General features: G+C 35.3%; 1 protein-coding gene across 3 annotated transcripts in view; it reads right to left on the bottom strand.

The window, feature by feature from the left end:
- Window positions 1-25,874, bottom strand: part of VPS8 (VPS8 subunit of CORVET complex) — a 200,586-nt gene that overhangs the window by 153,236 nt on the left and 21,476 nt on the right. For all 3 annotated transcript variants that reach the window (XM_081138242.1, XM_081138241.1, XM_081138243.1), the window contains 9 exons: window positions 25,663-25,793; window positions 21,950-22,043; window positions 18,343-18,375; window positions 17,358-17,412; window positions 8,703-8,827; window positions 5,299-5,385; window positions 2,832-2,899; window positions 1,408-1,561; window positions 1,245-1,304 (listed from right to left, as the gene is read on the bottom strand). In XM_081138242.1, the coding sequence (XP_080994368.1) occupies window positions 1,245-1,304; window positions 1,408-1,561; window positions 2,832-2,899; window positions 5,299-5,385; window positions 8,703-8,827; window positions 17,358-17,412; window positions 18,343-18,375; window positions 21,950-22,043; window positions 25,663-25,793 (807 nt within the window). The remainder of the gene's footprint in view (window positions 1-1,244; window positions 1,305-1,407; window positions 1,562-2,831; window positions 2,900-5,298; window positions 5,386-8,702; window positions 8,828-17,357; window positions 17,413-18,342; window positions 18,376-21,949; window positions 22,044-25,662; window positions 25,794-25,874) is intronic.

Here is a 25,874-nt window from a genome sequence, read left to right as displayed (position 1 = left end):
CAGCAAATGTACACTCAAGATCTGTGCATATATAAATTTTATATGAAAGGAAAAACTTAGATAACTATTGAACTCTAGCTCATCATATACGCTGAATATTTAGGAAAAAGAATGATTTTTGAAATTTACTTAAAAATAAATTAAAAAATAATTTGATGAATAGATGAAGAGATGGATATATAGTAAAAAAAAATACAGTAAAATATTAATTACAGAGTTTAGATGGTATGTATATAGATGTTCAATGTAAATTTTTTTCAACTTCTCTATTTGTTTAAAAATGTCCAGCCTGGCGGGGCGTGGCTCAGCAGTTGAGCATCGACCTAGGATCCAGGTGAACAGGGTTCGATTCCCGGTCAGGGCACATGCCCGGGTTGCGAGCTCGATCCCCAATCAGGGGTGTGCAGGAGGCAGCCGATCAATGACTCTCATCATTGATGTTTCTATCTCTCTCTCTCCTTTTCTCTCTCTGAAATCAATAAAGATAGATTTTTAAAAAAAGAGATTTAAAAAAAATAAAATAAATAAAAATGTTCATAGCAAAATGTTGGAACAAATACCAATAAAAACATACAAAAAGATGCAAATACAAACCACCATGATAAACCTCAATTAGCCAATGAAGCTAACCTAAGAAACACTAATAGCAATCTAAGGCAGCTTTGCCAGGCTTCCACTGGGGCCCAGAGATACACAGAGTACCAAGAAGAAAACAGAAGAGTGATCTCCCTCAGTATAAGGGTTGATTTCTGAACTAGTCTTAGTTCTGTGCCATCATTCTCCATCCCATCCCATCAATACTTCTCCTCACATACACACTGGAAGACCACAACTCTCTGAAAACAACCAAGCAGGAAAGAAAAGGGAAACTGGGTGTGCATAACACATTCTGGGAAGTATCATCCCCCAAAGTAAAGTACCAGAGTCAGAAGCCTAGGAAAGAGTATGCAGTAGCAATATATGCTGGATATTACAGTGGGGTGTTTTCTACAAGTTCAATATCTAAGCAGCAGCTGAAAAACTTAAAGCAATAAAGGTAGAAAAGTTCAGATCTCAAGATCCCCAGAACACTGCTCTAGTCAACAGCTTAAGCTGCTTTGGTCACATAAAGGTAAGTCCAGACAATAATTTTTGGAGAACTGACTTCCAGTTATGGCAATCTCACAGAACTCACCACTGAAAAGTCATTTTCTCCAACCTCCTGATATGGTCTTTTTGCTAATAAGATGGAGAGGCTTACTCACCCGTCCATAGGGAAAAGTCATCCACACTTTCAAGGATGGTTTCAACCCAATGACCAGTATCTTTAAGAGAAAAATATTTTTTAATATTTATCCTGTCATTTTCAAGTATTTTGGTATTCAAAGCCTCTAAAAGTTTTGAGTTTCATCTTCTAAATACATCTACCTTGGTTAAGGATGCCATGGCCAGTAAGGAAAACTGTGTGATGGGATGATCTTTCAAGTCAGGCTTAGAGTGGAGAGGCTCAATACAGCACACTTCACCCTTGGAACCACTGAAGAGGCATCTAGATTCACAGGTTCTCACTCCCATCACTCTCCTGAAAATGTAACCAAAAAATTCAGAATTGATTTAGCAATGACCCAAGGCACTATCATCTCTAGCTTGGGCTATGACAATAGCCTCCTAACTCCTACTCTTGCCCCCAACAATTCAAACTCCACATGACATCAGCATGATCTTTTTAAAGTATAGGTCAGATTTATTACTCTTCTAAAAACACTTTAATGGCTTGCCACTGTACATAAAATAAAGTCCAAACTTTTTACCATGGTTTAAAAGGCCCTATATGATCTGGTTCCAGCCTTCACCCATCACCCACTACTGTTGTTCTTGACAAAGTCATGCTCCAGCCACACCTGTCTTCTTTCTGCTGCTCCAGCAGGCCAAGTCTGTGCCCATCTCATCAAAGCTTTTGTGCTCCAATAGCCCCCTGCCTGAAACATTTCTTTCAGATCTTTACATTTGTTGACCACATTATCATTCAGGTCTTTGCTCAAATGTCGTTTTCTGAGAAAAGGCTTCCTGAATTATCCTCAAGTGCATTCCAGCACACTGACCTGTCTTATCTTCTTCACAGCATTCATAACTATTAAATTATTTCATTTGTGTGTTGGTCTATTGTCTGTATCCCTACCCTCACCCCAACTAGAATGTAAGATCTATCAGAGTAGCAACCTTATCTGGTTCACTGCTGCAACTCTGATGCCTAGGACGATGGCTACACATGGAGATGCTTAATAAACATCAGCTGAACAAATAAATAGTATTTTTTAAGCAATTACATTGGGCTCAGCATTGTTAGAAGATATAAGAAATACAAAAAACATACAGTCCTTAAAGAACTTATGAAAACATAATACACATTGAATTTTATATTCTATTTTTCTAAACTCAGCTTTATAGGTGTTCTTCCATGTTATCTAGACAGTCTTTGCTCTTCTTTTAAGAATAAATGGGGCAATTCCAAGGCAATAAAAACTTTCCGACGACTGGCTATTATGGTTTTATAATCAACTGGGCCTGAGATCCAAACCAAAATTAGTGAAATACTCCAGGTTCTCAAGCCTGACAGTGCATATGAATCCCCTGGAGAGTAGTTTAGAATCCCAATTCAAACCTACTACCACAGAAATTGGGGGGGCAGGCCTGGAACTCTTATGTTCTGTGAGCCTCCCCAGGTCATTGTAATACAGAACCATAACCTATTTTCAATTACATGGGTTTTCCAGACTTCTTCATGTTCAACTTCAAGTCATTAACCAGAGCTAGTCTTTTCATTTGTCAACAAATGTCCATTAGTCTCTTACTTAAATGTCAATTCAAAAACAGAGCCTCCACTGTCATTGCAAATTGCAAGAGTTGGATCATCTGTAAACTAAACAGAGAAAAAAATTATTTTCTTGTAGATTTTTGAACAACTAGTCAAGTGTTAAGGAGGTAAGGGGGGAAATTATGAATTTTTAAAAATCTAAAACAAACACATTTAGCATTGAAATCACTTTAGCTAGACTTAGCTTATCACTCTAAACACACAAACTTACACATATTCAGAATAAAAATGGCTCAATATCTTTAAAAGTCCATGACTTTAAAAAAGCAAAACCATCCTTACAATAAAAGAAAAATACAAACTATAATTCATAGAAGCCCTAAAGTTCTCTACTTGGGTTTTTACATTGACTTTTTCTAACTTGCTATTAAACTGAACAAGATAATCTGGATACATTTGCAGTTGCCTTGTTCTCAAGAATAAAGACACAATAAAAGATATCTGGTACCTTTGGGGAACACACCTGTCTGAATATGCTTTCTAAATAACTGAGGAGAGAATCCATTATACTTAAAATCGCTTAACTTTTTATATAACTATTCCTAAAATGTGCTGCCTCCTTGCTCTTCTTTGACCAAGTATACCTCAGTTGTTATTACTTACCCTGGAAAACTCAAAGTAACAAATGACTTTCACAGTGACAGACTGTCCTATGGGCTTATGAGGTATGGCAAATGTGGATTTGTACAATACAAAATTGAATAACTTAACTTGTATCGTATACAGTGACTAGTCTCTCTAACCCAATGGTGGGTGAACCCTCCTAAATGGCATGCCTTCATGCTCTTAGTCAGGGATGGTTCAGGCACAGGAGGCTACCATGAAATTATTCCTCCTCGACGCCACACACAGGCATAAAGAAGTCCCACACTTTTGCTCTCAAAGCCTAGCTGAGCAGTTGCCAAAGTGGGATGCACATACCCCAGAGTGTAGGAAAAATAACAAGACTCGTCCTTTTATTTATTAATTATCTATTTCTTGTGTATGTGTTTTACAATGTATTTAAATATTAGTATAGTATGTTCATATAATTTTAAAATATATAAATAAATAAAAATATGCAAGCCCAAACTGTTATCGATGGGATGTTGGCTTAAGTTTGGAGAACAATGAGTAAGAATATTGAGGGACAAGTGGCTATTGTCAATCTAAAACTTCAGAAGTATCTAATCATACATATCTCTTGCCATCCCTTTCTTCAATGTCACAAGTCTGCATGCACCACTTTTATCACCATTTCCAAGCAACATGATGGCTATAACTATTATGCTTTTAACCCCAGCTGCATTCTTCTCTTTCCTCTATGCCTTTATAGTTTGTTTCCTACTGTTTCTCCCAAAGGGTATGCTTTTTTCTGCAAATGGATTGGGCTTTCATAAACACCACCAACTAATTATTCCTTCAACCAAACATTTATTGAGCAGCTACTATGCATAACACAAAAATAAATGAGAAACAGATTCTGGTTTCAAATATCTTATTCTATTAAAGGAGATAAAACATAAACACAAATAACTATAACATATTAGGAGTTGGTACATGCCATATGAAAAAAAGGTCAACATAAAGTGCCATGATGTTCAGAAAGAAAAGAAATTCTCTCTACTTTTACCTGTCTTGGTTGTTTTCACTGTTGCCAAACGCTTCAATGCTGCTTTCTTACAAAAGACTTTTATGTAACTAACCTAGATACAGACACATAAACTCCAGATGCTTGCAGACTTTAAAAAGCATATGTATGGATAAGAGAGGTCTGCACAGCTAAGCAACCAAATGTGTACCTGATTAAAATCTAGAAAATCTAATTTTAGACTTCCCTAGTTATAGTCCTTTACTTTTTATGCTTCTGAACACGGGCTTGACAGCATACAAAAACCAAGGTTTACACTGTATTTATAAATAAAATCTGTTACCTAAGTTGGTTTATTTTTTTCAGGCCTATAAGGAGGAAGCCCAAGACTCAAATTGTAATGCTTTTCCTTTAGAGGTCTGAAAGAAAATAAACCAACAGATTCATTTCTAAACATAATGCAAACATTGATTCACAGTTGGTGCCTTGAACCTCAGGCATCTCCCAACAAAGTGTGACCAAGCACACTATCTCAGCAATGAAATCTCGGTGGACTAAACAAAAGGTAAAAAGACCTCTTAAAATCATCACATGAGTTTTCATTGGGGTACCACCTGTCTTTGCTGCCAACCTCTTATCTAGAATCACGTTAATTTACTCTTTTTCTGCTATATCTATTAGACATCAATACAACTTGCAGCTGAATGTTACCATACTGGCCCACCTCTGGTTTTTCACTTGGGAAAACATCATATTGGGCTAGTCAAACAAAAGACAGTTCATTTTCAGGAATTCTCTTTATAAAAAAATTTACTTAAAAACAGATACAAAGGCATAATAATAAGTTATTAGAAAAAGAAAACAAAGATATTACCTTAATATGCAATATTGCTGTTCCTGGAGGATGAGCATCTGTTATTGATCTTAGAAGTTTTCCACTGGCCAAATCCCACATAGTAATCTACAAGACAACTAAATGCTTTAAGAAACAAATTTATTGCTCTTTTTGGACTTAAGTATCCTGCCTTCTGGCTGAAATAATCTATTCTTGCTCTATAAACATTGCAGGCAAAGAACCATAAAGTTAAAACATAACTAAAGATTGCAGATGCATTAAAGCACGGATCCTCATTTCATCTTCATCTACTCCTCATCCTGCCCAATCTACTTTTCCCTTTAGGTTTTAAATGTTGTTTTTATACTCACAGCACAAAGACATTTCTTTAACGAGTCCATTTCTTTAGGACTGATAATAATTATAGGAGAGGCTTACTAGCAAACTAACCAGTGATATATAAGTCACAAGATGAGAAAAACCATATATTATTGCCAGTTTCAGAAGTAGAAAGAAAGAAATACCAAAAAAGTTATCCAAGGGCACAGTAGTAAGAATACACAAAGCAGAATATAGTGTATTTAAAAAGTGGCAACAATTATCTACAATACTGTAAGGAAGTAAATGTTGTATAAATAACACCCTGGTTTTTCATAAAAGCTATTGAATTATACAGACACATGATTTAAGATATTAAAAATCACAGACTTAAAAGGTCAGGGATTCAAGATGACAGTGTATGAAGATCCTAAACTCACCTCCTTCCATGGGCACACCATCTACAGCTACACATGGAATAATTCCCCCTGAAAAAGACCTAAAAACTGCTACACAGCTCCCCCATGACAGAGGATAAAAGGGCCACATCAAGACGGGTAGTAGAGGCAGAGATGCAGTCTCACCAAAAACCCACCCCCAGTACTGCAACCCACAATCTAGAGGGATCTCACAATACAGAGCTTCTCCCTGAGGAGTGAGGACATCAGGCACCCCACCCTTGGGGCCTGTGCAGGGAGATGAGCCCCAAAACACCTGGCTTTGAAAACAAAGGGGCCTGTGTCCAGGAAACAGGGAACTGAGATTCTTCCCTTAAAGGGCTTGAACACAGACTTGCCCAGGAACCCAGCACAAAAGCAGAAGTTTGAAAAGCACCCAAATTATACGTAAAGGAGATTCACTTACTAATCTTAAAGTGTCTGCTAAAGGGGCAGGGGCCTGATGGGACTCTCTCCAGGGATGGGGGCACTGTTGGGTACCATTTCTGTGCTCCCCCTCTACCTTGCTAGCACCAGTGCTTATGGGTGCCATTTGTGTGCTCTCCCTCTACACATCTAGAGGCCATGGAGGAGCTCTCAGGGAATGTAGGCCAAGAAATAACATCTTTTCATCTCTGCATTCTCTCCGTGTCACTACGGCTCACTAGTACCTTCCAGAAAGGAGCTTATATACTTGTCTGGAACCCAACTTTTGCAACTGTTGCCCAGGGGACACCTGCAAATCGCCTGGACTGGAGGCCAGCAGGGTTGGCAGTCCCAGAGGATTGTATATATTTGCATTAAAAGCTGCTGCTGAAGGGTCTTGTTTCTAATTAGCCTGAATCTGGGTGTTGAATAAGATCCCTCTCTTTGAAACAGAACAAGCAATCCTAAAATTTGTATGGAACCATAAAGACCAAATAACCAAAGCAACTTGAGAAAGAACAACAAAGCTAGAGGTATCACACTCCTGGGTTCAAGATATATTACAAAGTTGTAGTAATCAAAACTATATGGTACTGGCACAAAAACAGATACATAGATCAATGGAACAGAATAAAGCACCCAGAAATAAACCCACATATATTAATTCATGACAAAGGTGGCAAGAATATACAACAAGGAAAGGACAGTCTCTTCAATAAATGGTGCTGGGAAAACTAGACAGGCACATGCAAAAAGAATAAAATTGAATTATCTTATACCATACAAAAAAATTAATGCAAAATGGATTAGACTTGAATGTAAGATTGAATCAATAAGACTTCTAGAAGAAAACAGACGATAAGTTCCTTGACATCAGTCTTGGTGATAAATTTTTGCATCTGACTCCAAAGCAAAAATAAAAGAATGGGACTACATCAAACTAAAAAGCATCTGTACAGCTAAGGAAATCATCAACAAAATAAAAAGGCAATGTACTGAATGGGAGAAAATATGTGCAAATCATGTACCTTATAAGGGGTTAATACTCAAAATATATAAAGAACTCATACAACTTAATAGCAAAATAAATAAATAAATAAATAAATAAATAAATAAATAAGAGAAGGGGATCTGAATAGCCATTTTTCCAAAGACACACAGATGGCCAACAGGCACATGAAGAGATGTTCAGCATCACTAATCATCAGGAAAATGCAAATCAAAACCACAATGAGATATCACCTCATACCTGTCAGAATAGCTTGAATCAAAAGACAAGAAATAACAAGTGTGGACGAGGGTGTGGAGAAACAAAAGCCTTGTGTACTACTGGTGGGAATGTAAGCTGGTGGAGCCAGTGTGGAAAACAGTACGGAGATTCCTCAAAAATTAAAAATAGACCCAGCAATTACACTTTGGGGAATTTATCCCCCCCAAAATGAAAATACTAACTCTGCACCCCATGTTCATTGCAGTATTATTTACAATAGCTAAAATATGGAAACAATCTAAGGGTCTATCCATGGATGAATGGATACACACACACACACACACACACACACACACACAAAATGGACTACTATTCAGTGATTAAAAAGAAGGAAGTTTTGGCATTTGCGACACAGATGAACCCTGAGGGTATTATGCTAAGAGAAAGACAAATACCATATGATTTCATTTACACGTGGAATTTAAAAAACAAACGAAGCAAAACAAAACTCATAGGTACAGAAAACAGACTGGTGGTTGCCAGAGGAAAGGGATGTTGGGGGTTGGGTGAAATGAGTGAGAGGGGTCAAGAGGTACAAACTTCCAGTTATAAAATAAATCAGTCATGGGGATGTAATGTACAGCATGATGACCACAGTCAATAATATTGTACTGCATATCTGAAAGTTGCTAAGAGAGTAAATCTTAAAAGTTCTCATTACAAAAAAAATAATTATGTAACTTTGTATGGTGATGGATGATAAACAGATTTATTGTGATATTTCAGATGAAAACAAATACTGAATCATTATGTTGTACACCTGAAACTAAAATAATGTTATGTGTGAATTATACCTCAATTTTTAACACATCACATACTCTAGCTCAGTCAATAACAATTATTAAAAAATTTGAACAAGACAAAAGTCGGGCGATTGCTATAGACATGTCACTTTATAACATATTTTGGTCTTCAAGATATTGACCTAGAGATACTATTTTTAAAAACTGATTTTAACATTGTCTTATGGAGAAAATTAAGTTCATATTTACCTGTCCTTTAGCAAAGCCACAGAGAAGTCTTGAGCAGTCATTGTTAATACTGAGGGCAGAGATGGCTCCATACTGACCTCCAACACTAGTGCTACCCAGACAGAGTCGCAAAGCTTGATTCTGATCTAAAGAGAGCAATTTATAAAATCAAGTGAAAGAAATGGATGGAGTAAATAAATATATATTTATTATAGGCTTGTCTTAAAAAACTTGGGAAGTAGCAAGAATCAAAAAATGAAGTTACATTCATTTTGAATATATAGGATGTCCCCCAAAAATGTATACATACACTGAATAATTATAAAGGCAGTGTTTATTAAAATACATTTCATTTCCAAAATTGAGCTATCAGCTGTTAAAGTGCGTATAAATCTTTTTGGGACGCCCTGTATGTATTAAACATCTATTAGAGGCTGGGTATTGATAGATACTAAGAATACAGGAAAAAACAACATCTATAAGGAAGCATAACATAAAACTTACTAATGATAAGTAAAAAAATCCATAAGAAATCTGTATCTCTTTAAACCATCTTTCATCCAGAATTGTATTTCTTGCTATTTTCAGGATGAAAAGTTACAGGGAATACCATCTTTTAAAGTAGCTTTAAAACTTCAAAAATCAAAATTTATTCATTTAAAACTTGATTGAAATTTGCATTTCTATTATCCATGAAGAAAAGGTTTACTAAGCAAATTAATAGTACAAATAAAATTATAGTGTTTAACTACTTAAAGAATTATTTCGAGCATCAACACTTGATATGCTAAAAGCAAATAATTCAAATCTGTACTAGATTAAGTTATTTAAGGGCAAGGATTTTGCCTTAATCACCTCTGATAGCTCCGGTAGGCACTCAAATATTTATTAAACTTTAATATAAAAAAATTAGAAGAAATTTTTCTAGGGAATCTCCTAGGCAATGCTTATTTTGTATAGTGTTCATTATTGTACCCACTTGAAAACCATGAAATAAAAAATGTTAAGTATAAGAAGGCATGTCTACAAAATTTAACTTTTTAGAGGGGAAAATCAATAAACCTACCATACTTGCACAGCCTGGAGTTCTATCAACTCCCCAAGCTAGTTTGTGCCTCCCTTAACTAGTATTAAAAATAAGACAACAGGCCCAAAATGGAGTCATTTTTGCTAAGCCCCCTATCACCAAACTGAGATTTAATACTTAATTACAGTTTCGGCCTCTCCCAGGAATGTAATCTTAAACCAGTCAATCAGGAATTGCCTGGTCAGTACTAGTTAGGTAATCTGCCAGACAGGCCTGTCATCCCCTAAAGGAAGGTGACCTTGCCACAACCGATCTGCTTTTTGCTAGTGTAACTTCCTTGTCCCATTCCCTTCTGCCTATAGAAGTCTTTCATTTTGTATAGCTTCTCGGAGCTCCTTTCTCTCTGCTATATCAGCAATTTTCAACCTTTTTCATCTCACGGCACACATAAACTAATTACTAAAATTCTGCAGCACACCAAAAAATATATTTTTTGCCTATCTGACAAAAAATAGGTATAATTTTGATTCATTCACACTGGACAGCTACTGTTGCACTGGTTGTTTTAATTTTTTTTTTTTTTTTTTTTGACAATCTAAGGGAAAAGAGGTCAGTGCCCATGACTAAATAGTTAGGTATTGCATGTTTTAAAAATTCTTGCAGCACAATGGTTGAAAATCACTGTGCTAGATGTTGCTGCCTGATTCATGAATCATTGAATAAAGCTAATAAGATCTTTAAAATTTACTTGGTCAAATTTTATTCTTTAACACTATCTACATGCTACTTTTCGGAGGTAAATATATCTTACTTCCACTATGAGATTAAGACCTCTCTAAGGCAAAGGTTATGAGTGAATTTACACTCCCATAATACATAGCATGGTGCCTTGCACTCAGAGGCAACTGACAATCATCTGAACAGCTTCCACATTTGCAAATCTTCCTCTATAAGGGTAAATCTAGTTATCAGAAAAAGCCTAGAAACATTCATTCTCAGGTCTAGGGAATAATACTATGCAAGTCCTTTTGCCCATATAAAGTGAATACTGTACGAATATTTCTCTATGTTCATATGCTGGCTCAAATAATAATCTCCACCTCCCCAAGGAATTCTGACACAATTGATGGCTGCATAGTATCTGGCACACAAAAAATACTCGACGTGTACCGAAATCATGTTAGATTTTAGCCTTCTAAGATGAATATTCAAAAAGCAGTGAAATTTATAAATATTCAAGGGCTGGTATATTTTAAAAGTCATCTTTATTCATATCTAGCATTATTACAATCACAGATTTTTTCCTTACTTACATACTTTTCCCTCCTTCCCTCATTTAATTCAAATTATTAGAATTTCCTTTATTTTCCTTTCTCTAAATATGACATCACATTTTATTTTGCTTTACTGAAACTGTAAAAAATGGTGTCTCCCATGATCCTTATTTTGTCAGGGCTGCCTAATCCATATACCTTACTTGGCAAATTCTCAAGATACAATGGTTGGGCAACAGTGTTCTATACACACCACTACTTTGGGTCATGTGTGTAGGCAATAGATGAACTGAAAGCTAAGAGGCCAAAGGCAGAAATTCCATACCAGCCTCACAAAGCCCCTAGAGTCTGGGCTGCCTGCCTTGTAAGCACAGAGTAGTGTCTGAATAGCATCCTGCTGGCATCCGTTGTAACTGCTGCTTTGAGATCCAAACTTTACACAGTTCTAATCCACCAACATTTAAGAGAGAATCACTACTGCTTTCTGATTTAACAAAGTTCATACTTTAAATCAGACTATTTGAGTATTCTTATAGCTCAGGAAAAGTAAGAATAAGATAATTAAGATGTATGATAAAACAGAAAATAAAAGTACCATTAAGAAAGAGGAAATAGAGAAGAAAGGAGGAAAGGAAAAAAACTTATGTGACTTCTAGGTTAAAACCCAAACATGACTCTGCTTTCCTAACTGTGGGTCCCATGTACTAAAAACTAGCTAACACAAGGAACCAAATTATCAACCTAGGTCATTCCTGAAAGATGTATTAAATTACATCCCACAGGACTTTGTTAATAAAAATACTCTCAACTCTCTTTTTGATTTTTACAATATGTTCGTTATCTTTATAATGTCCCTTTATAAATTTGCATGGCTAGGAGGTGATGCACAGTGTATAAAATACAATCTATTTTAACTCCAAAAAATATTTATCAATTCTCATTGCTGTCTTTATACAGTCTATTTTTATGGTACCATATTAACCAACTAGCTATTATACAATTTAGCCTAATTTTTTCTGTAGAAAAAAGAAAGCAGAGTCTTACTGGAGAGGTTTTTTTACTAGAGTAACTAAACATTCTGTAGTCCAGATAATTCTGGACAATTCTGGGGAAAGGTAAGACAATAAAAATAAAACCTCTTCCAAACACTTAAATTCTGTAGGTTTATGGAAAGAACAACAGGGCAAGGGCAGAAGCAAGAAAGACGAAAATCAGCGTTATCTCCAAGTTCTACTCTCCAGGGGGCTCTTGATCTCATTAATTTAAATGTAAAATTCTAATCTCCCCCTACTCTCTGAAATCTCTTTTGTCTATTGTTGAGGAAAAAAGATTAAATTAGTTTCATTTACAAATTCACATAAAACCACACTTAGTTAGCACTGTCAACTTACTTTTTTCTTATTTTATTTTATTGGAGTGGGCCCCTATGAGGCAAATAACTAGGCAAGAAATAAAAAAGGAGACTATCATTTTTTCCTATAAACTTCACAAAATCGGCATACTTCTTAAATAAGAAAATGGCTATAAAAATTTTAAAACTACAAAATGGTACAAGTGCAAGAGATTATTGTTAGCAATAAATAGCTTATCAATTAATTAAAAGAACTTGAAGCCCTGATATCACAAAGAGCACATCTATTTGACACTGCAGTGAATTATAACTATTTCTTTTATTAGTATTCCTTTCAAAGTATACTTTGCTTAGGGTAGATCTCCTCAGCATATTCATCGTTTACGAGTAATGTGCTGAATAGCAAAGAAAAGTCACAGATAATGCATAAAGCCTCTAATAGCCTATAATAGCTACAACATCTAAATTTGAACATATTCCCAGAATTCCGATTCTCTTTCCATGTACCAAAATTAACCCAGTCTTCTATTTCTTCACCTCTAATTTGTTTTAACTAGTTCCTAAACACTGTCAATGTAGGAAATACCTGGATCCTAGACGGAATCAAATTTAATTATGTGTACAGAGCTCTACTTCTATTGCCAGTATTCATCATTCTTTAGTATTACTCTTTTCTTATCCTTTGAGCATATTAAAATATTATCTAAGACCAAAGGAGAAGCAAAGAGATAGTAAACATTTTTCATCATGATTATAAAACAGCAGAGGCACTTTTACCTGACCTCCATCTAACCAACACACAGAGTTAAAGTTCTCAATCCCTCTGTAAGGGTTACAGACTGGAGCCCATGTAACACTGAATCCCCATGGCTAACTGGCTATTTTCTAGAATGCTGAAGAGTCATTTGTGTTCATTCCCAAAACTGTTCATGCCACTGTAATGTTGCTATACTTTAAAAAGTTAATTAAAAATATAGAAACTGATGAAACAGAGTGAAAAAGAAAGAGCTATTGTTTCTATGAAAACTGAATGAATGCTTTAGAAAAACTTGGCAAAGATAAATTGCTTTAAAAACTGTTATGAAATAGGGTGTGTACAAGATAACTGTAGAAGACTGAAGAGAAGTTTAATGAAAATCTAGTATTTGCACTGCTTGACTGATTCACAGGTACCTAAGCTCTTACCTCTTTTTCAAAAAATTACAAGTACAAACTTTACGTGACCCATTATTGATGCAGTTTATACCAAAAAAGATGCTGCAGATCTCTGTCTGGCAGATACAAACTCAAAGTAAAGGCTTTGGTATATATCAAAAGATTAAGGGGAAAATGAATATTTATATATTTTCAGTTAAAATAAAACATTGATGGAATGCATAAATTTATAATTTTTAACAATTCCCTGCTTTAACCAATCTTTCAATTAGCTGGTTTTCTTCCATGAGCATTTCATAGGAGGGCATTGACTATAATTGATAGCATTCTCTTTCAACATTAAGGTCAAAAGAAAAAAAGTCACTCATGCAAACCAAAATTACTATACCTTTTCCTTTGGATCCATGGAGAAAAGGTGAAAAGAGAGAAAGCAAGAGATCAGTTCAAAAGTTCAGAGAAAAGAGATAAAATTTCAAGAGTTTAAGTGACAAACTGCAGTTATCTATAGGAAGGATACTAAATATGATTAATTGATGTCTCTACGTCTCTAGAATTTATGATTATATTCAGGTATTGGTTATAGGAAAAGAGAAAAGACATAATATTCAAATTACAGCACAGTAAGTAAATCCAAGTCGATTGAGTTTGATAAAAATAAAAACAATTGCCGGTGTGGCTCAGTTCGATCCTTGTCCCATATACTGAAAGAATGTGGGTTCGATCCCTGGTAAGGGCATGCACAGAAGGTAACCAATTGATGTTCTCTCTCACACTGATGTTTCTGTTTCTGTCTCTCTCTCTCCCTCTCTCTCTCTCTCCCCTCCCTCCAAAAAAATTTTTTTTCCAAAAAGATAATCTACTAAAGTATGCTAACAACCCAAAAAGTAGAAAACTAAGGACCTTGGGATAGAGAAACATCTTTATTAAGATTTGAATTTTTGAGATCCTTCATATAGGTAAGAACCAAGATACACAACAAATGCCATATATTTACAATTCCATAAGAATAGGCAACATATATCAATCTTTATGAAGCTTATAACGATTACTATTTTAATGTCCCAGCTCACTATTCTAAAGAAGAATGTATTGGTACTTAAAAAAGTATGGTTCTTCCTTCTACACTTTTTCCAATGATCAATGAAGATTTTAAAAGAAATCAGATTTAACCTAGATCTCCAATCTAGACACTTCATGGTATTATTATTATTATTTTTTAAAATATATCTTTATTGATTTCAGAGAGAGGAAAGGAGAGGGAGAGAGAGAGACAGAAACATCAATGATGAGAGAATCATTGATCAAGCCCACAACCCAGGCATGTGCCCCAACCGGGAATCGAACCCCGATCGCCTGGATCCTAGGTTGATGCTCAACCACTGAGCCATGCCCGGCCGGGCACTTCATGGTATTATTACTCTGCCATTTGTCCCTGGCTTTCAAACAAATTTTAATCCATTCATTAAAACTCATTGTCCAAATATATGATTCCTACAAAAATGAATAAAATTTATTAATGCATAACTAAAAACCCAAAGCATAACCAGAATATTAAGATTTTTTTTCTCAAAATGTTCACTTTGGAATACTTTCTTTTCCATGAGACTATAATGAGATTACTATTTCATCAGATAGCTACTGGGATCTAAAGAAAATTAGGAAGCAGGCCCAAGGAAATTAAGGAGACAGCAGCAAAAAATAATGAGCTCTTCTCCTCTGTTAGTTTTTGTTTTAAGTATATTCATTTTAATTTGTTGCAGTAAGCTCTTCCTGAGTTTGATTATACGCAGGCACATATTCTTGTAACCTCATGGTAAGGAGGGAATGTTAAAGCAGATAGAGGTGAGGAAAAATAATGGTAAGGGGGAACAAAAACTCAACATGCATTCTGCTGACAGATGACTATATGCATTATATTTTACCCTCATTCACCTCAGTTCTTTTCTTCATATATCTTGGAATTGGCCTCCTTTTCTCTCAGGACAGGAGAACTACTTAGAATGGGGAAATGTATTGCTCTAGGATTCCATATTCTTTGATTCTAACCTTGGCTCTGGGCATGTCACTTAATCTCTCTTGTTTTCAATCACCTCATATGTAAAATAAGGAAAGTGAACTAAAAGACCTTTTAAGATCCTTTCTCAAAATCCTATCAATCCAATACCAAGTATGCCCCCATAGGAAAACAAGCATTCCTACACATGACAGCTGGTAAAGCTTTCCAGAAGGCAATTAGACAATACATATTATAAGTGTTTAAGATGTTCATACCCTGACCCAGGATATGACTTAGGACTTTTAGGAATTTGTCCTAGGGAAGTAATCACATGTATAAAAATGCAATAACAATGATGTTCATCACTATACTGTTTGTTTAGAAACAGTATAGTGATGAACATCATTGTTAGAAACAACCTAAACGTCTTATAGTAGAAAATGATTAAGTAAATTATGGTGAATCCATTTAAAAGAATACTATGTAGCCATTGAAAATAACATTACAAATGCATACGTAGTACGAGAAAGATGTTCATGATAATGAAAAAGCAGGTTACAAATTACATGATCCCATGTAATTTGCATGGTATCTTCACTCCCATGAGCACTCACACACACATGCACAGAAAAAAGATTAGAAGACTGTATACAGAAATGCTAGGGACTATTCCTGCATGGGAGAATTTGGTATTTAATATCTTCAACTTTTTGCTCATCTATGTTTTCTAAATGTTCTATTATGAATACATATCCATAATGGAATAAGAAAAATATTATTTAAAGAATCAATTCTATAGTTCTCTCAAGAGAATTATATTTTTGTTTCCATTCTTCTCATCTCCAAACAATAAAACTCACATTTATATCAAATAAAAATATATTTATATCAATTACCTTTGAAAAGACTAGGTATGAAAATAACGTGATAAATAGGGCTTTTGGTATAATGGAAAATTTTATAAATAGGAAGTCAAATTGTTAAAAAACAAGGAAAAATAACTAATATGGTAAATAAAGATGTAAGGCCTACAGAGATCAAATTGTGGTTCTGCTATTAAAGTATTCCCCTGTAATCCTTATACAATATCCTGTAGAATCCCTAATGAAATTCAGTATCATCAGGAATTCCATTTAAGAGAGATGAATAAGACTTAAGATCCAAAGAAGAGTAAAAATGACAGAAAAATACTAACAGTTTTTAAATTAAAAAGAAAATGTTAATGTTCTGCTAGTAGTACTGAATTCAAAAGCAAAGAAAGATGAATGAAACTGGGGTTATTTAGTCTCAGAGAGGAAAAAAAAAAGAGAAAATAATTGTAAGACTAACCTCTACCATACAAATGAAACTAGTTAAGTTCTTGTCTCAACCAAGAAAAGAATTTGATTAAGGGCTAAAATATTTCTCAGTTTAGAGGGATTTACAATGGAAATTAAAAAGAACTTATTGTCAGTGAGAGTTACTGAAAATTACTGAGAATGCCTGAGAATCTCTTTCCTGAAGATCTTCTAGAATACCTATTACTCAGACATGATTTAGGATCAAAAATCACTTCTACCACCCACTACCAATTGAAGGCAGACAAGATGACAACCTAAGGTCCCTTCCAACTTTATATTCTTTTTGTCTAGGTTTGCAGAGAATCAGTAGATATGGTAGCTCATAAATTCACAAAGAAAATTAATTGGCAACAAGCAACAAAATGAAGCTAGTCAAGTAATTTTTAACTATAAAAATACTGCTACTTTTCAAGTTTTTATGTTTTTTCCAAGAAAATAAAGTTCACTATGTAAACTATGATTAAAAGACATTAGAAAAACCAAAAGGATACTTAATATTTAAAGTAAAGAAAGGAAGTACTTGGAAAATTTACCAAATATTAAAGCCAATCCATGAGATGTACCCACTGCTATCAGACTGGACACTGCCTGAGAACAAAAGGGAAGATTATATTTTAACATAGTACAGCAAGAATCCTGAAATAAACTGAGCTGAATTTGTTGGTCTTCCTTCCTCTAGGCAACAAATGACATACCAACTATTACAAATAAGGAGAATTTCATCTAGGAGGCAAAACAGGAAATTAAACTCAGGACATTGTATTTCTGGGAATCCCTCTAAATTTACTCTAAGGGTAACAATATCAAACTATCATATGTTCAACATTATAGAGAAAAACATGACATTTAGCTTCCTCTACAGCATAAAAAATTCAGGAGTCTAGACAAAGTAAGAGGCACCAAGAACCTCCTATGAGGTGTGGAGAAGGGCTTAGAAAGCTCTTCTCCAATTTATTCCCAGGAGCCAAAAGGCACCAGAAATGTTCCAAATTCAGCCAACTTCCTCACCAATTAACTAATAAGAGAGCTACAAGAGGCAGCTGGAACTAGTCAAGAAAAGAAGGCACTAGTGTGCTTTCAATATGCCCCGGTTCTCTATAATAACTCCACAGATTTACTTGGCAGGCCTGGCAATAGGGTTCAGCGCTGTTAAATGTACTATTTACTGCAAAGTGATTTTACCAAATACTGTTTTCCACTCCCTATAATGAAAGGGAGGGCAAACCACAGAAAGAGCAAATTTACTTGGGCAGGGTAGAACCACATACAAATAAACCTGGAAAAACTAATCATTATTCCACTACATGCTTCTCAAACAAAAGCCTGAAGAGTAGAAATACACTAGAAAGAGAACATTCAACATGCATAAATTTTAAACCTGATTACTGGTAATAAATGACTTACAAATTTATTATTACAATAATTTATATAATAACTTTAAACATTAGAAGAATAAATGTAAGAAAACCCAATTGAATAGAAAGCTTATCTTTACAGAATTATTTAAAGTATACTTACAATTGCTGTAGGCAAGCCAGCATCAACTTTGTCCTAAATGAAATTTAGAAAGAAAAAAAAGTGCTTGAAAATATATTCTCATTAAAAAACAGAAAATGGTATAAGGCCTTCTCTTTACATACACTTTGATCCAAATCAATTCAGACAAGAAGTAGAACCTTTGTTTTTGCCAAGAGAAACTACAAAAGTTCTATATACCAACAAAATGTAAAGAGCAAGAGAGTAAGATCATTTTATTTTACTTACTATAACAGATGCTTCAGGAAAGGTACTGATTATAAATGACAATGTAAAGGAAAAGACAGAGGAAAGAGGTTCCAGTTTCAATAATGTGAGTAAAGTATAAAGACTATGGGTCAAAATAGTAAGAGTACATAAAGATTTTAGAAAAAGAAAACATACGCTAAAGATATTTTTCCTCTAAGTAGGAGCTTCCTGTCTAGCAGATTATGCAATAACCCCTAAATAAAACCTGAGCAAGGTATATTCAATCAGTTCTCAAGAATAAGAAAATCAAAAATTAAGTGCTAGTCCCAGCTCCTTACCAGTAACTGTATGACCTTGGAGAAGTTACCTAATCCTTCTGAATATTAGTTATTTCATCTGTTCAAGAAATAGCAAATACTGCCCTATCTACATCAATGAGTTGTCGTGAAAATCAAACTAAACGTAAAGTGTCATATAAATGTAAGGGTGTCGATTTGATGCTTTTATAACTTTAAATAATAGTAATGGATTACAGTGATTAGCACTGTAACAGGAAAGAGCTTTCACATACATATATTATGCTATTTGATTCTTAAACCTGGAGAGATAGATAAAACAGGTAGTAGTATTCTGACTTTCCAAATCGAGAAAATAGAAGTTTCAAAGAGTTTAACTGACTTGCCCAAGATTATTCAGCAAGTGACAGAATTATGTCTCAACCTCAGGGCTTCCAGGTTCAACCAGGCTCTTTACATCACTTCTACATTTCTTTTCTATGTCTGTCCTTATCAATGTGGTCAATTAGTTATCTCTCAGAAGGAAGAATCTATTTTATCTGACTTAATAGAGCTTCCCAGGAACTAACTTAAGAAACTTTCTCCAGTGCATGGGAATGTGAGAAGGAGCAATCCCCAAGGCTGATATATATAATGTCCTGGACGACAGAATATACCCAACTTTGTGTGGATGTGTGTGTGTGGAAAGCTTCTCTGGCATAATGCTCAACAATTAAGAAGCATGCAATAAATATTTGCTAAATGATTGATTTGTGTCCCAGACAGGGAAAAAGAATGAGACAGCAGATGAAGAACATAAACGATACTCAAAATGGAACCTGAATAATGAAATCAGAAGTCAGCTGACTTTAAAAACTAAAAGCCACAGATGTGGAAAGCATTTTAGAGATCACAGAATTTTAGTACTAGTGTTGCAACATCTTAGGGTAGTGGTTTTAAAAAGCCAGATGCACTAGAATCACCTGGGATACCTGTTAAAATGCATATCCCTATGCTTCACTGCTAGAGATTCCAAGTCAGTAGGTCTGGGGTAGTGCCAGGAATCTGTATTTTAATAAGCACTCCAGGATATTCTTACACATTACACACATTTTGCAAAAACACTGTGCTAAGGCATCTCTTTTATCTTAGGTGGTCATTAAAATGATAAATATCCTTTAAAATTTAATTTGAATTGATTTTAAATATAGTCACATGTCATATTACTTTGAGGAGGCTTCTAAAATTAAACAATGAAGTTCACAATTTTAAAAGTTTCATCTCTCCCAAGTGTTCTCCAGGCATGGATTACAAAGCCATGATGATCAAGGCCCTAGGCAGCCCTAATAACATCACTATCCACATGGCTGAAGGCATTATTGAACAACTATTCAGGAGAGATACCAAAAAATATAACTAGCTTTACATGTTAATAAACCAACCATCACAGAAAAGCATACAATTTAAATTGAGCTGGTAATCCAGAATTAGGAAGGCAGAGTATGAAGACTGTCACAGGAAAAGCAGTTTTCATTTTAACATACCAAAGGAGCTCAGCCATAGCAATGAAATAAGAAGAGAATGCAAACACTCTGGGATTTATTAGAACTTTTCCCTCCTCTTCAAGAAAGAGGAGAAACTCTTTTAAATAACAGATTTATCTAATCATTGTTCAGTGTTTGAATTTTAGTTCGGTCTCCATTATTCAAAATATTTTTAAAACTGCACAGGTGGGTCAAATGACTGTTCTGGTTCATCTTGATTTTGAAAGGAATGAATTTCATCACCTACATAAGGATTAAATTCAGAAAACGTCATGGAAATGTAATCCTCAACAGGTGGTTCCCATTCTAGAAAATATGAGTTACTCTCCACCTAGAAGGGGAAGGACAAATGCCCAGGTTTCCTCCATTGCTTGACTCTCTATTTAAATTGACTTCATGATATATGAGCTGGGTCAGGGTATACCAATTGCCCACAAAGAATACTTTTTCTTTCTTTCTTTCTTTCTTCCATTTATTTATTTATTTATTTAGGTATCTGCAGTAAGAGCTTTCCTTAATAAACCTGAAAATTGCAATGTGGCTATGGTGTCATGCGGCCACTTCTGTATCAATCTCTTACTCTTCTGAAAAATCAAAACTTTGTCCACATCGAATATGCAAAATGCCAATTAAACTTCATGAAAAGAACATAAAAACACATCAAAGTTCTTGGGGTATGAATCTGTCATCATCATCATCATCATTATCATCATCATTATATACACGATCTATATATTGAATTCAGGAGACTAAAGTTGAAAGACTACATAAAACTATCCGCTTTGGGAGGTCAAAGAAAAATTTGATAACACATGCCAGAATCAGTGTCTATTGTCTTGATGAACTATTAAATATTTTTGCATTAACCGAGTGCTCTAAATCATTTTCAAAAAAGACCACAGATATTCTGTTCTAGCCATTATCCACTGAACACATTCACCAATACCACCTCTATTTCACAACAAAGGAGCACTCTACTTGGAGCCAGAAACCCCAATTTTAAGTAATTGCTCTGCTGTCTCCTAACCCAATGATGTAAGACAAGTTAATATCACCTCTCTAAACCTGACTTCTCATTTGAAAATAGGACATGGTTTTCCCTACTTACAAAGTTCTAAAAGTAAATAAAATAAGGTACATGAAAAGACTGTGAATTATAAAAGAGAGAGAGAGAGAGAAAGAAAGAAATCAGTTGTAAAAGATTCTGAACAATCATTTCTCCATATGAAAAGACTAAAAAAACAAGCAGTCTACCTCAACCAAATACATAAGATGGCAACTAAACTGAAAAGGAATTTCAAGAAAAGGCAGATAGTGTTTCTCTTAGGCTTGCTGCCATATTTCATTTAGGCACACCCCAGACTCTGAGCAGACCTTTATTTCATGGCTGCACTAATTTCTATGTCAAGATGTGTAGCCATGTCTTACAAGTCAAAAATAATCACACAAAACCCATGAAAGCCAGATTCTATTTTTCTTAAGCCTCAAGCCAAGAGAAGTGCTGTGCTTTGTTTTATGCTCATTCCTACTTCATTATGCCATTGCCGGTTACAAAGCTGGGGGAAGGAACAAAATACTTACAGCTGCAGACACTATCTGGGCAGAGATTCCCTTCAAAAGTGAATGTCGCATAACTGATCCATGGAGTGAAAAACAATCAGGTAATCTCTTCTTTCTAAAAAAGAAAAAAAGTGTTAGAACAGAAACAAAATTGAAAAGGCAGGGTCTCAAACTTTGAAAGAAAAAGAAACACATTAAAAACAAGAAAAGTGGAGAGGCATAAAGAGTCTAATAATCCCACATTAAGATGTTGTATTAAACTTGCGTTGAACCTTAGAGAAGTCAAGCAGGAAAATGAATAAAGTCACCATTCCTTTTTTACTGATTCAAACTGTTCCATGCCTACCTTAATCTAGTAAGAGGTTCTACTACTCACCAGAATGTTGCCTACCAGCACTGCTCCTGCCCTCCATGTCTTCATCACCTTTACCTGCCTTCTACCCTTGCCAACCTTTTTTTCTCCCCCCGTCTATAACCACCCTCTCATTCTTCAGCCAAAATCCTCAAATTCCCTACTCATTATTCATTCTCTGCTGCTCCTACTAACAGCTCCTTTCACTTATCCTACTCATCATCATACAAAAAATAATTTTAAAAGTTTTACCAAACATTGAGCACCTACTCTGTGTAACTAAAAGTATGCCCTGGAGATACAAAAATAATCAAGTCCAGGTTCCTGCTCTCACAGGCCTCATAGCCTAGCTAGAGGGACTCATAAGTAGTTCACTGTTAAATTCAAGGATAGCCCTGGCTGGTGTGGCTCCGCTGGTTGAGCATTGCCCCATGTACCAAGAGGTCACGGGTTCAACTCCTGGTCAGGGTACATGCCTGGGTTGTGGGCTTGCTCTCCAGTAGGAAGTGTGCAGGAGGCAGCCGATGGATGTTTCTCTCACATTTATGTCTCTCTCTCTCCCCCTCTCCCTTTCCCTCTCAAATTAATAAAAACATATTTTAAAAATAAATAAAATATTGATGTGCAAGAGAAACATAAATCAGTTGCTGCCCATAGGCACCCTGACCAGGAATCAAACCCACAACCTTTTGGTGCTCAGAAGAATGTTCCAATCAACTAAGCTACCTGGTAAGGACATCACTGGGATTTTGTTAGGGATTATATTAAATCTTTAGACGGCTTTGGGTATTATGAACATTTTAACAATATTAATCTATTAACATGGGATATCTTTCCATTCATTTGTGTCCTCCTCAATTTCTTTCATCAGAGTACAGTTCCTTTACCTCCTTGGTTAAACTTATTCCTGAGTACTTTATTGTTTTTGATGCTATTGTAAATGGAATTGTTTTATTAGTTTTTCTGACATTTTTTTGTTAGTATGTAGAAATGCAAATGACCCCAATTAGCGAAAGCAACCTTAAGAAAGAACAACAGAGCTGGAGGCATCACACTTCCTGATTTCAAACTAGGTAACAAAGTAACAGTAATCAAAACAGTATGGTACTGGCATAAAAACAGGTACATATTCCGATGGAACAGAATTGAAAGCCTAGAAATAAATATGGTCAACTAAAATTTGAAAGGGAGCCAAGAACACTCAGTGGAGAAACAATGCTCTCTCCAATAAATGGTGCTGAAAAAACTAGATAATCACATGCAGAAGAATAAAACTATACCCTTTTCTTACATCACTCACAAAAAATAAATGGATTAAAGACAAACATAAGACCTGAAACCATAAAACTCCTAGAAGAAAACACAGGGAAGAATATCCTTAACATTGGTCTTGGCAACAGCATTTTGGATATGACACTAAAAGCACAAGCAACAAAAGCAAATATAAATAAATGGGATTACATCAAACTAAATCAACTTCTACACAGCAAAAGAAATGATAAACAAAATTAAAAGCAACCTATGAAATAGGAGAAAATATTTGAAACCATCTATCTGATAAGGGGTTAATATCCAAAACATATAAGGAACTCTTACAACTCAATACTAAAAAATCAAACAATCCAAGTTAAAAAAAAAGGGGGGGGGGAGAGGATGTGTATAGACATTTTCCTAAAAAAGACATACAGATGGCCAACAGGTACAGTACATGAAAAGATGCTCAACATCACTCATCATCAGGGAATGCAAATCAAAACCACAATAAGATATCACCTCATACCTGTTAGGATGGCTATTATCAAAAAGATAAGAGATAAGTGTTGGTGAGGATCTAGAAAAAAAGGAATCCTGTTGGTGGGAATGTAACTTGGTACAGCCATTATGGAAAATATCATGAACATTTCTCAAAAAATTAAAAACAGAACAATCATATGATCCGCCAATCCTACCTCTAGGTATATATCCAAAAGAAATGAAGTCACTAGAAATATCCGCATTCCCATGTTTGCTGCAGCATTTTTCACAATAGTCAAGACATGGAAACAACCTAATTGTCCATCTACAGAAAAATGGATAAAGATGTGGGGGGTGTGTGTATACAATATGGAATATTACTTAGTGATGGGAAAGAAAGAAATCCTGCCATTTGTGACAACATGGATGGACCTTGAGGGCATTATGCTATGTGAAATAAGTCAGACAGAGAAAGACAAATACTGTATGATCCCATAAGTGGAATCTAAAAAAGCCAAACTCATAGAAAAAGATTATAGAATGGTAGTTGCCAGGGGCTGGCGAGGAGAGGAAATGCAGAGATGTTGGCTAAAGGGTACAAACTTCCAGTTACAAGATAAATAAGTTCTGGGGAATCTAATGTACAGCATGATGACTATAGCTAACAATACTGTATATTCTTGAAAGTTGCTAAGAGAGCAGATCAACAATGTTCTCACCACAAAAAGAAACGGCAATTATGTGAGATATGGAGATGTTAACTAACCCTATTATGGTAATCATTTTACAATATATGTATATCAAAGAATCACAATGTATACCTTAAAGTCTACACAGTGTTAAATCTCAATTACATCTCAATAAAGCTGAAAAAAAATTATTTATAGGAAACAGTGATGAACAGGTTAATATACCCAGCAACAGCCCCTATTTCACAAAAGCTGACAACTTAAAGAAGACAGCATCGATACAGGCAAAATTTAAGAAGAGAAGAAAAATACACAGACAACTTTATCAACATTAAAGTTACACATGAATTCAATAAAGTATTTACATTATGCTTCCTCCACTTCTCTTTCCTTTTCATGTGCTCTCCAAGAATTTAGAAGGTGAAAAGCAGCCAAAATGAACTTATTTAGGGTTAAAAGTCCTTTTACCAAATCTTTAATCATCTTTGTGACTCTCCTCTGAACCCATTCCAAGGGAATGAAGGAATGCCAGAGCTGACCTTAGAGAGTGGGAAGAAAGGGGCGAGGAGTGCAGGGAACAGAAAGGTAGCGAAGTAAACCGAGCTCCATGTTTCTACACTGTGCCAGGGTTGATCTGTGCTCCCCTCGGGGGCTCTCCTGAGTTTGGGAGTTCCTGGCTGTTAGCAGAGCTCCCCCTGGAGGTGCAGGAGACGGTGGTCACAGGACCCAGCTTTACCCTCCCCCTCAGCAAATGAGTACTGATTTTGTGTAAGATATTGTACTAGGCAATTTTGTGCCAAAATCTTTAGGGTCTGTAAGTGTATTACACCCACCCAAGTGGGCCTTCTACTTCTATGCATGGCTTCAGCAGACCATATTGCACTATAGAGAGATTTACATTTTAAATGATCAAGTATTTCTTTTATATGCAAGTGTGACTTAAACAAATACATACTTACCTTTTTAAGTTGGTCCTGTCACCGCTATCTGAGCTTGCCACAGATGAAGTATCATAGGAGTGAGAATCAATAGTATCAATGTTTAACAATGTAGGATCCTCAAGAACAAAGGACTCATCTTCATCATCAGTCTAAATTCAGAGAATATGGATCAATAAATTCAAAATTGCAAATAATTTGTAAGTCAGACAGGCATTAACAGGTTTCTCCAA

The sequence above is a fragment of the Miniopterus schreibersii genome (genome assembly GCF_964146895.1).
Source record: "Miniopterus schreibersii genome assembly, chromosome: 5".
Taxonomy (NCBI): domain Eukaryota; kingdom Metazoa; phylum Chordata; class Mammalia; order Chiroptera; family Miniopteridae; genus Miniopterus; species Miniopterus schreibersii.
The sequence above is the reverse complement of the archived record's forward strand: the minus strand, read 5'-3'. Positions and strand labels throughout refer to the sequence as shown.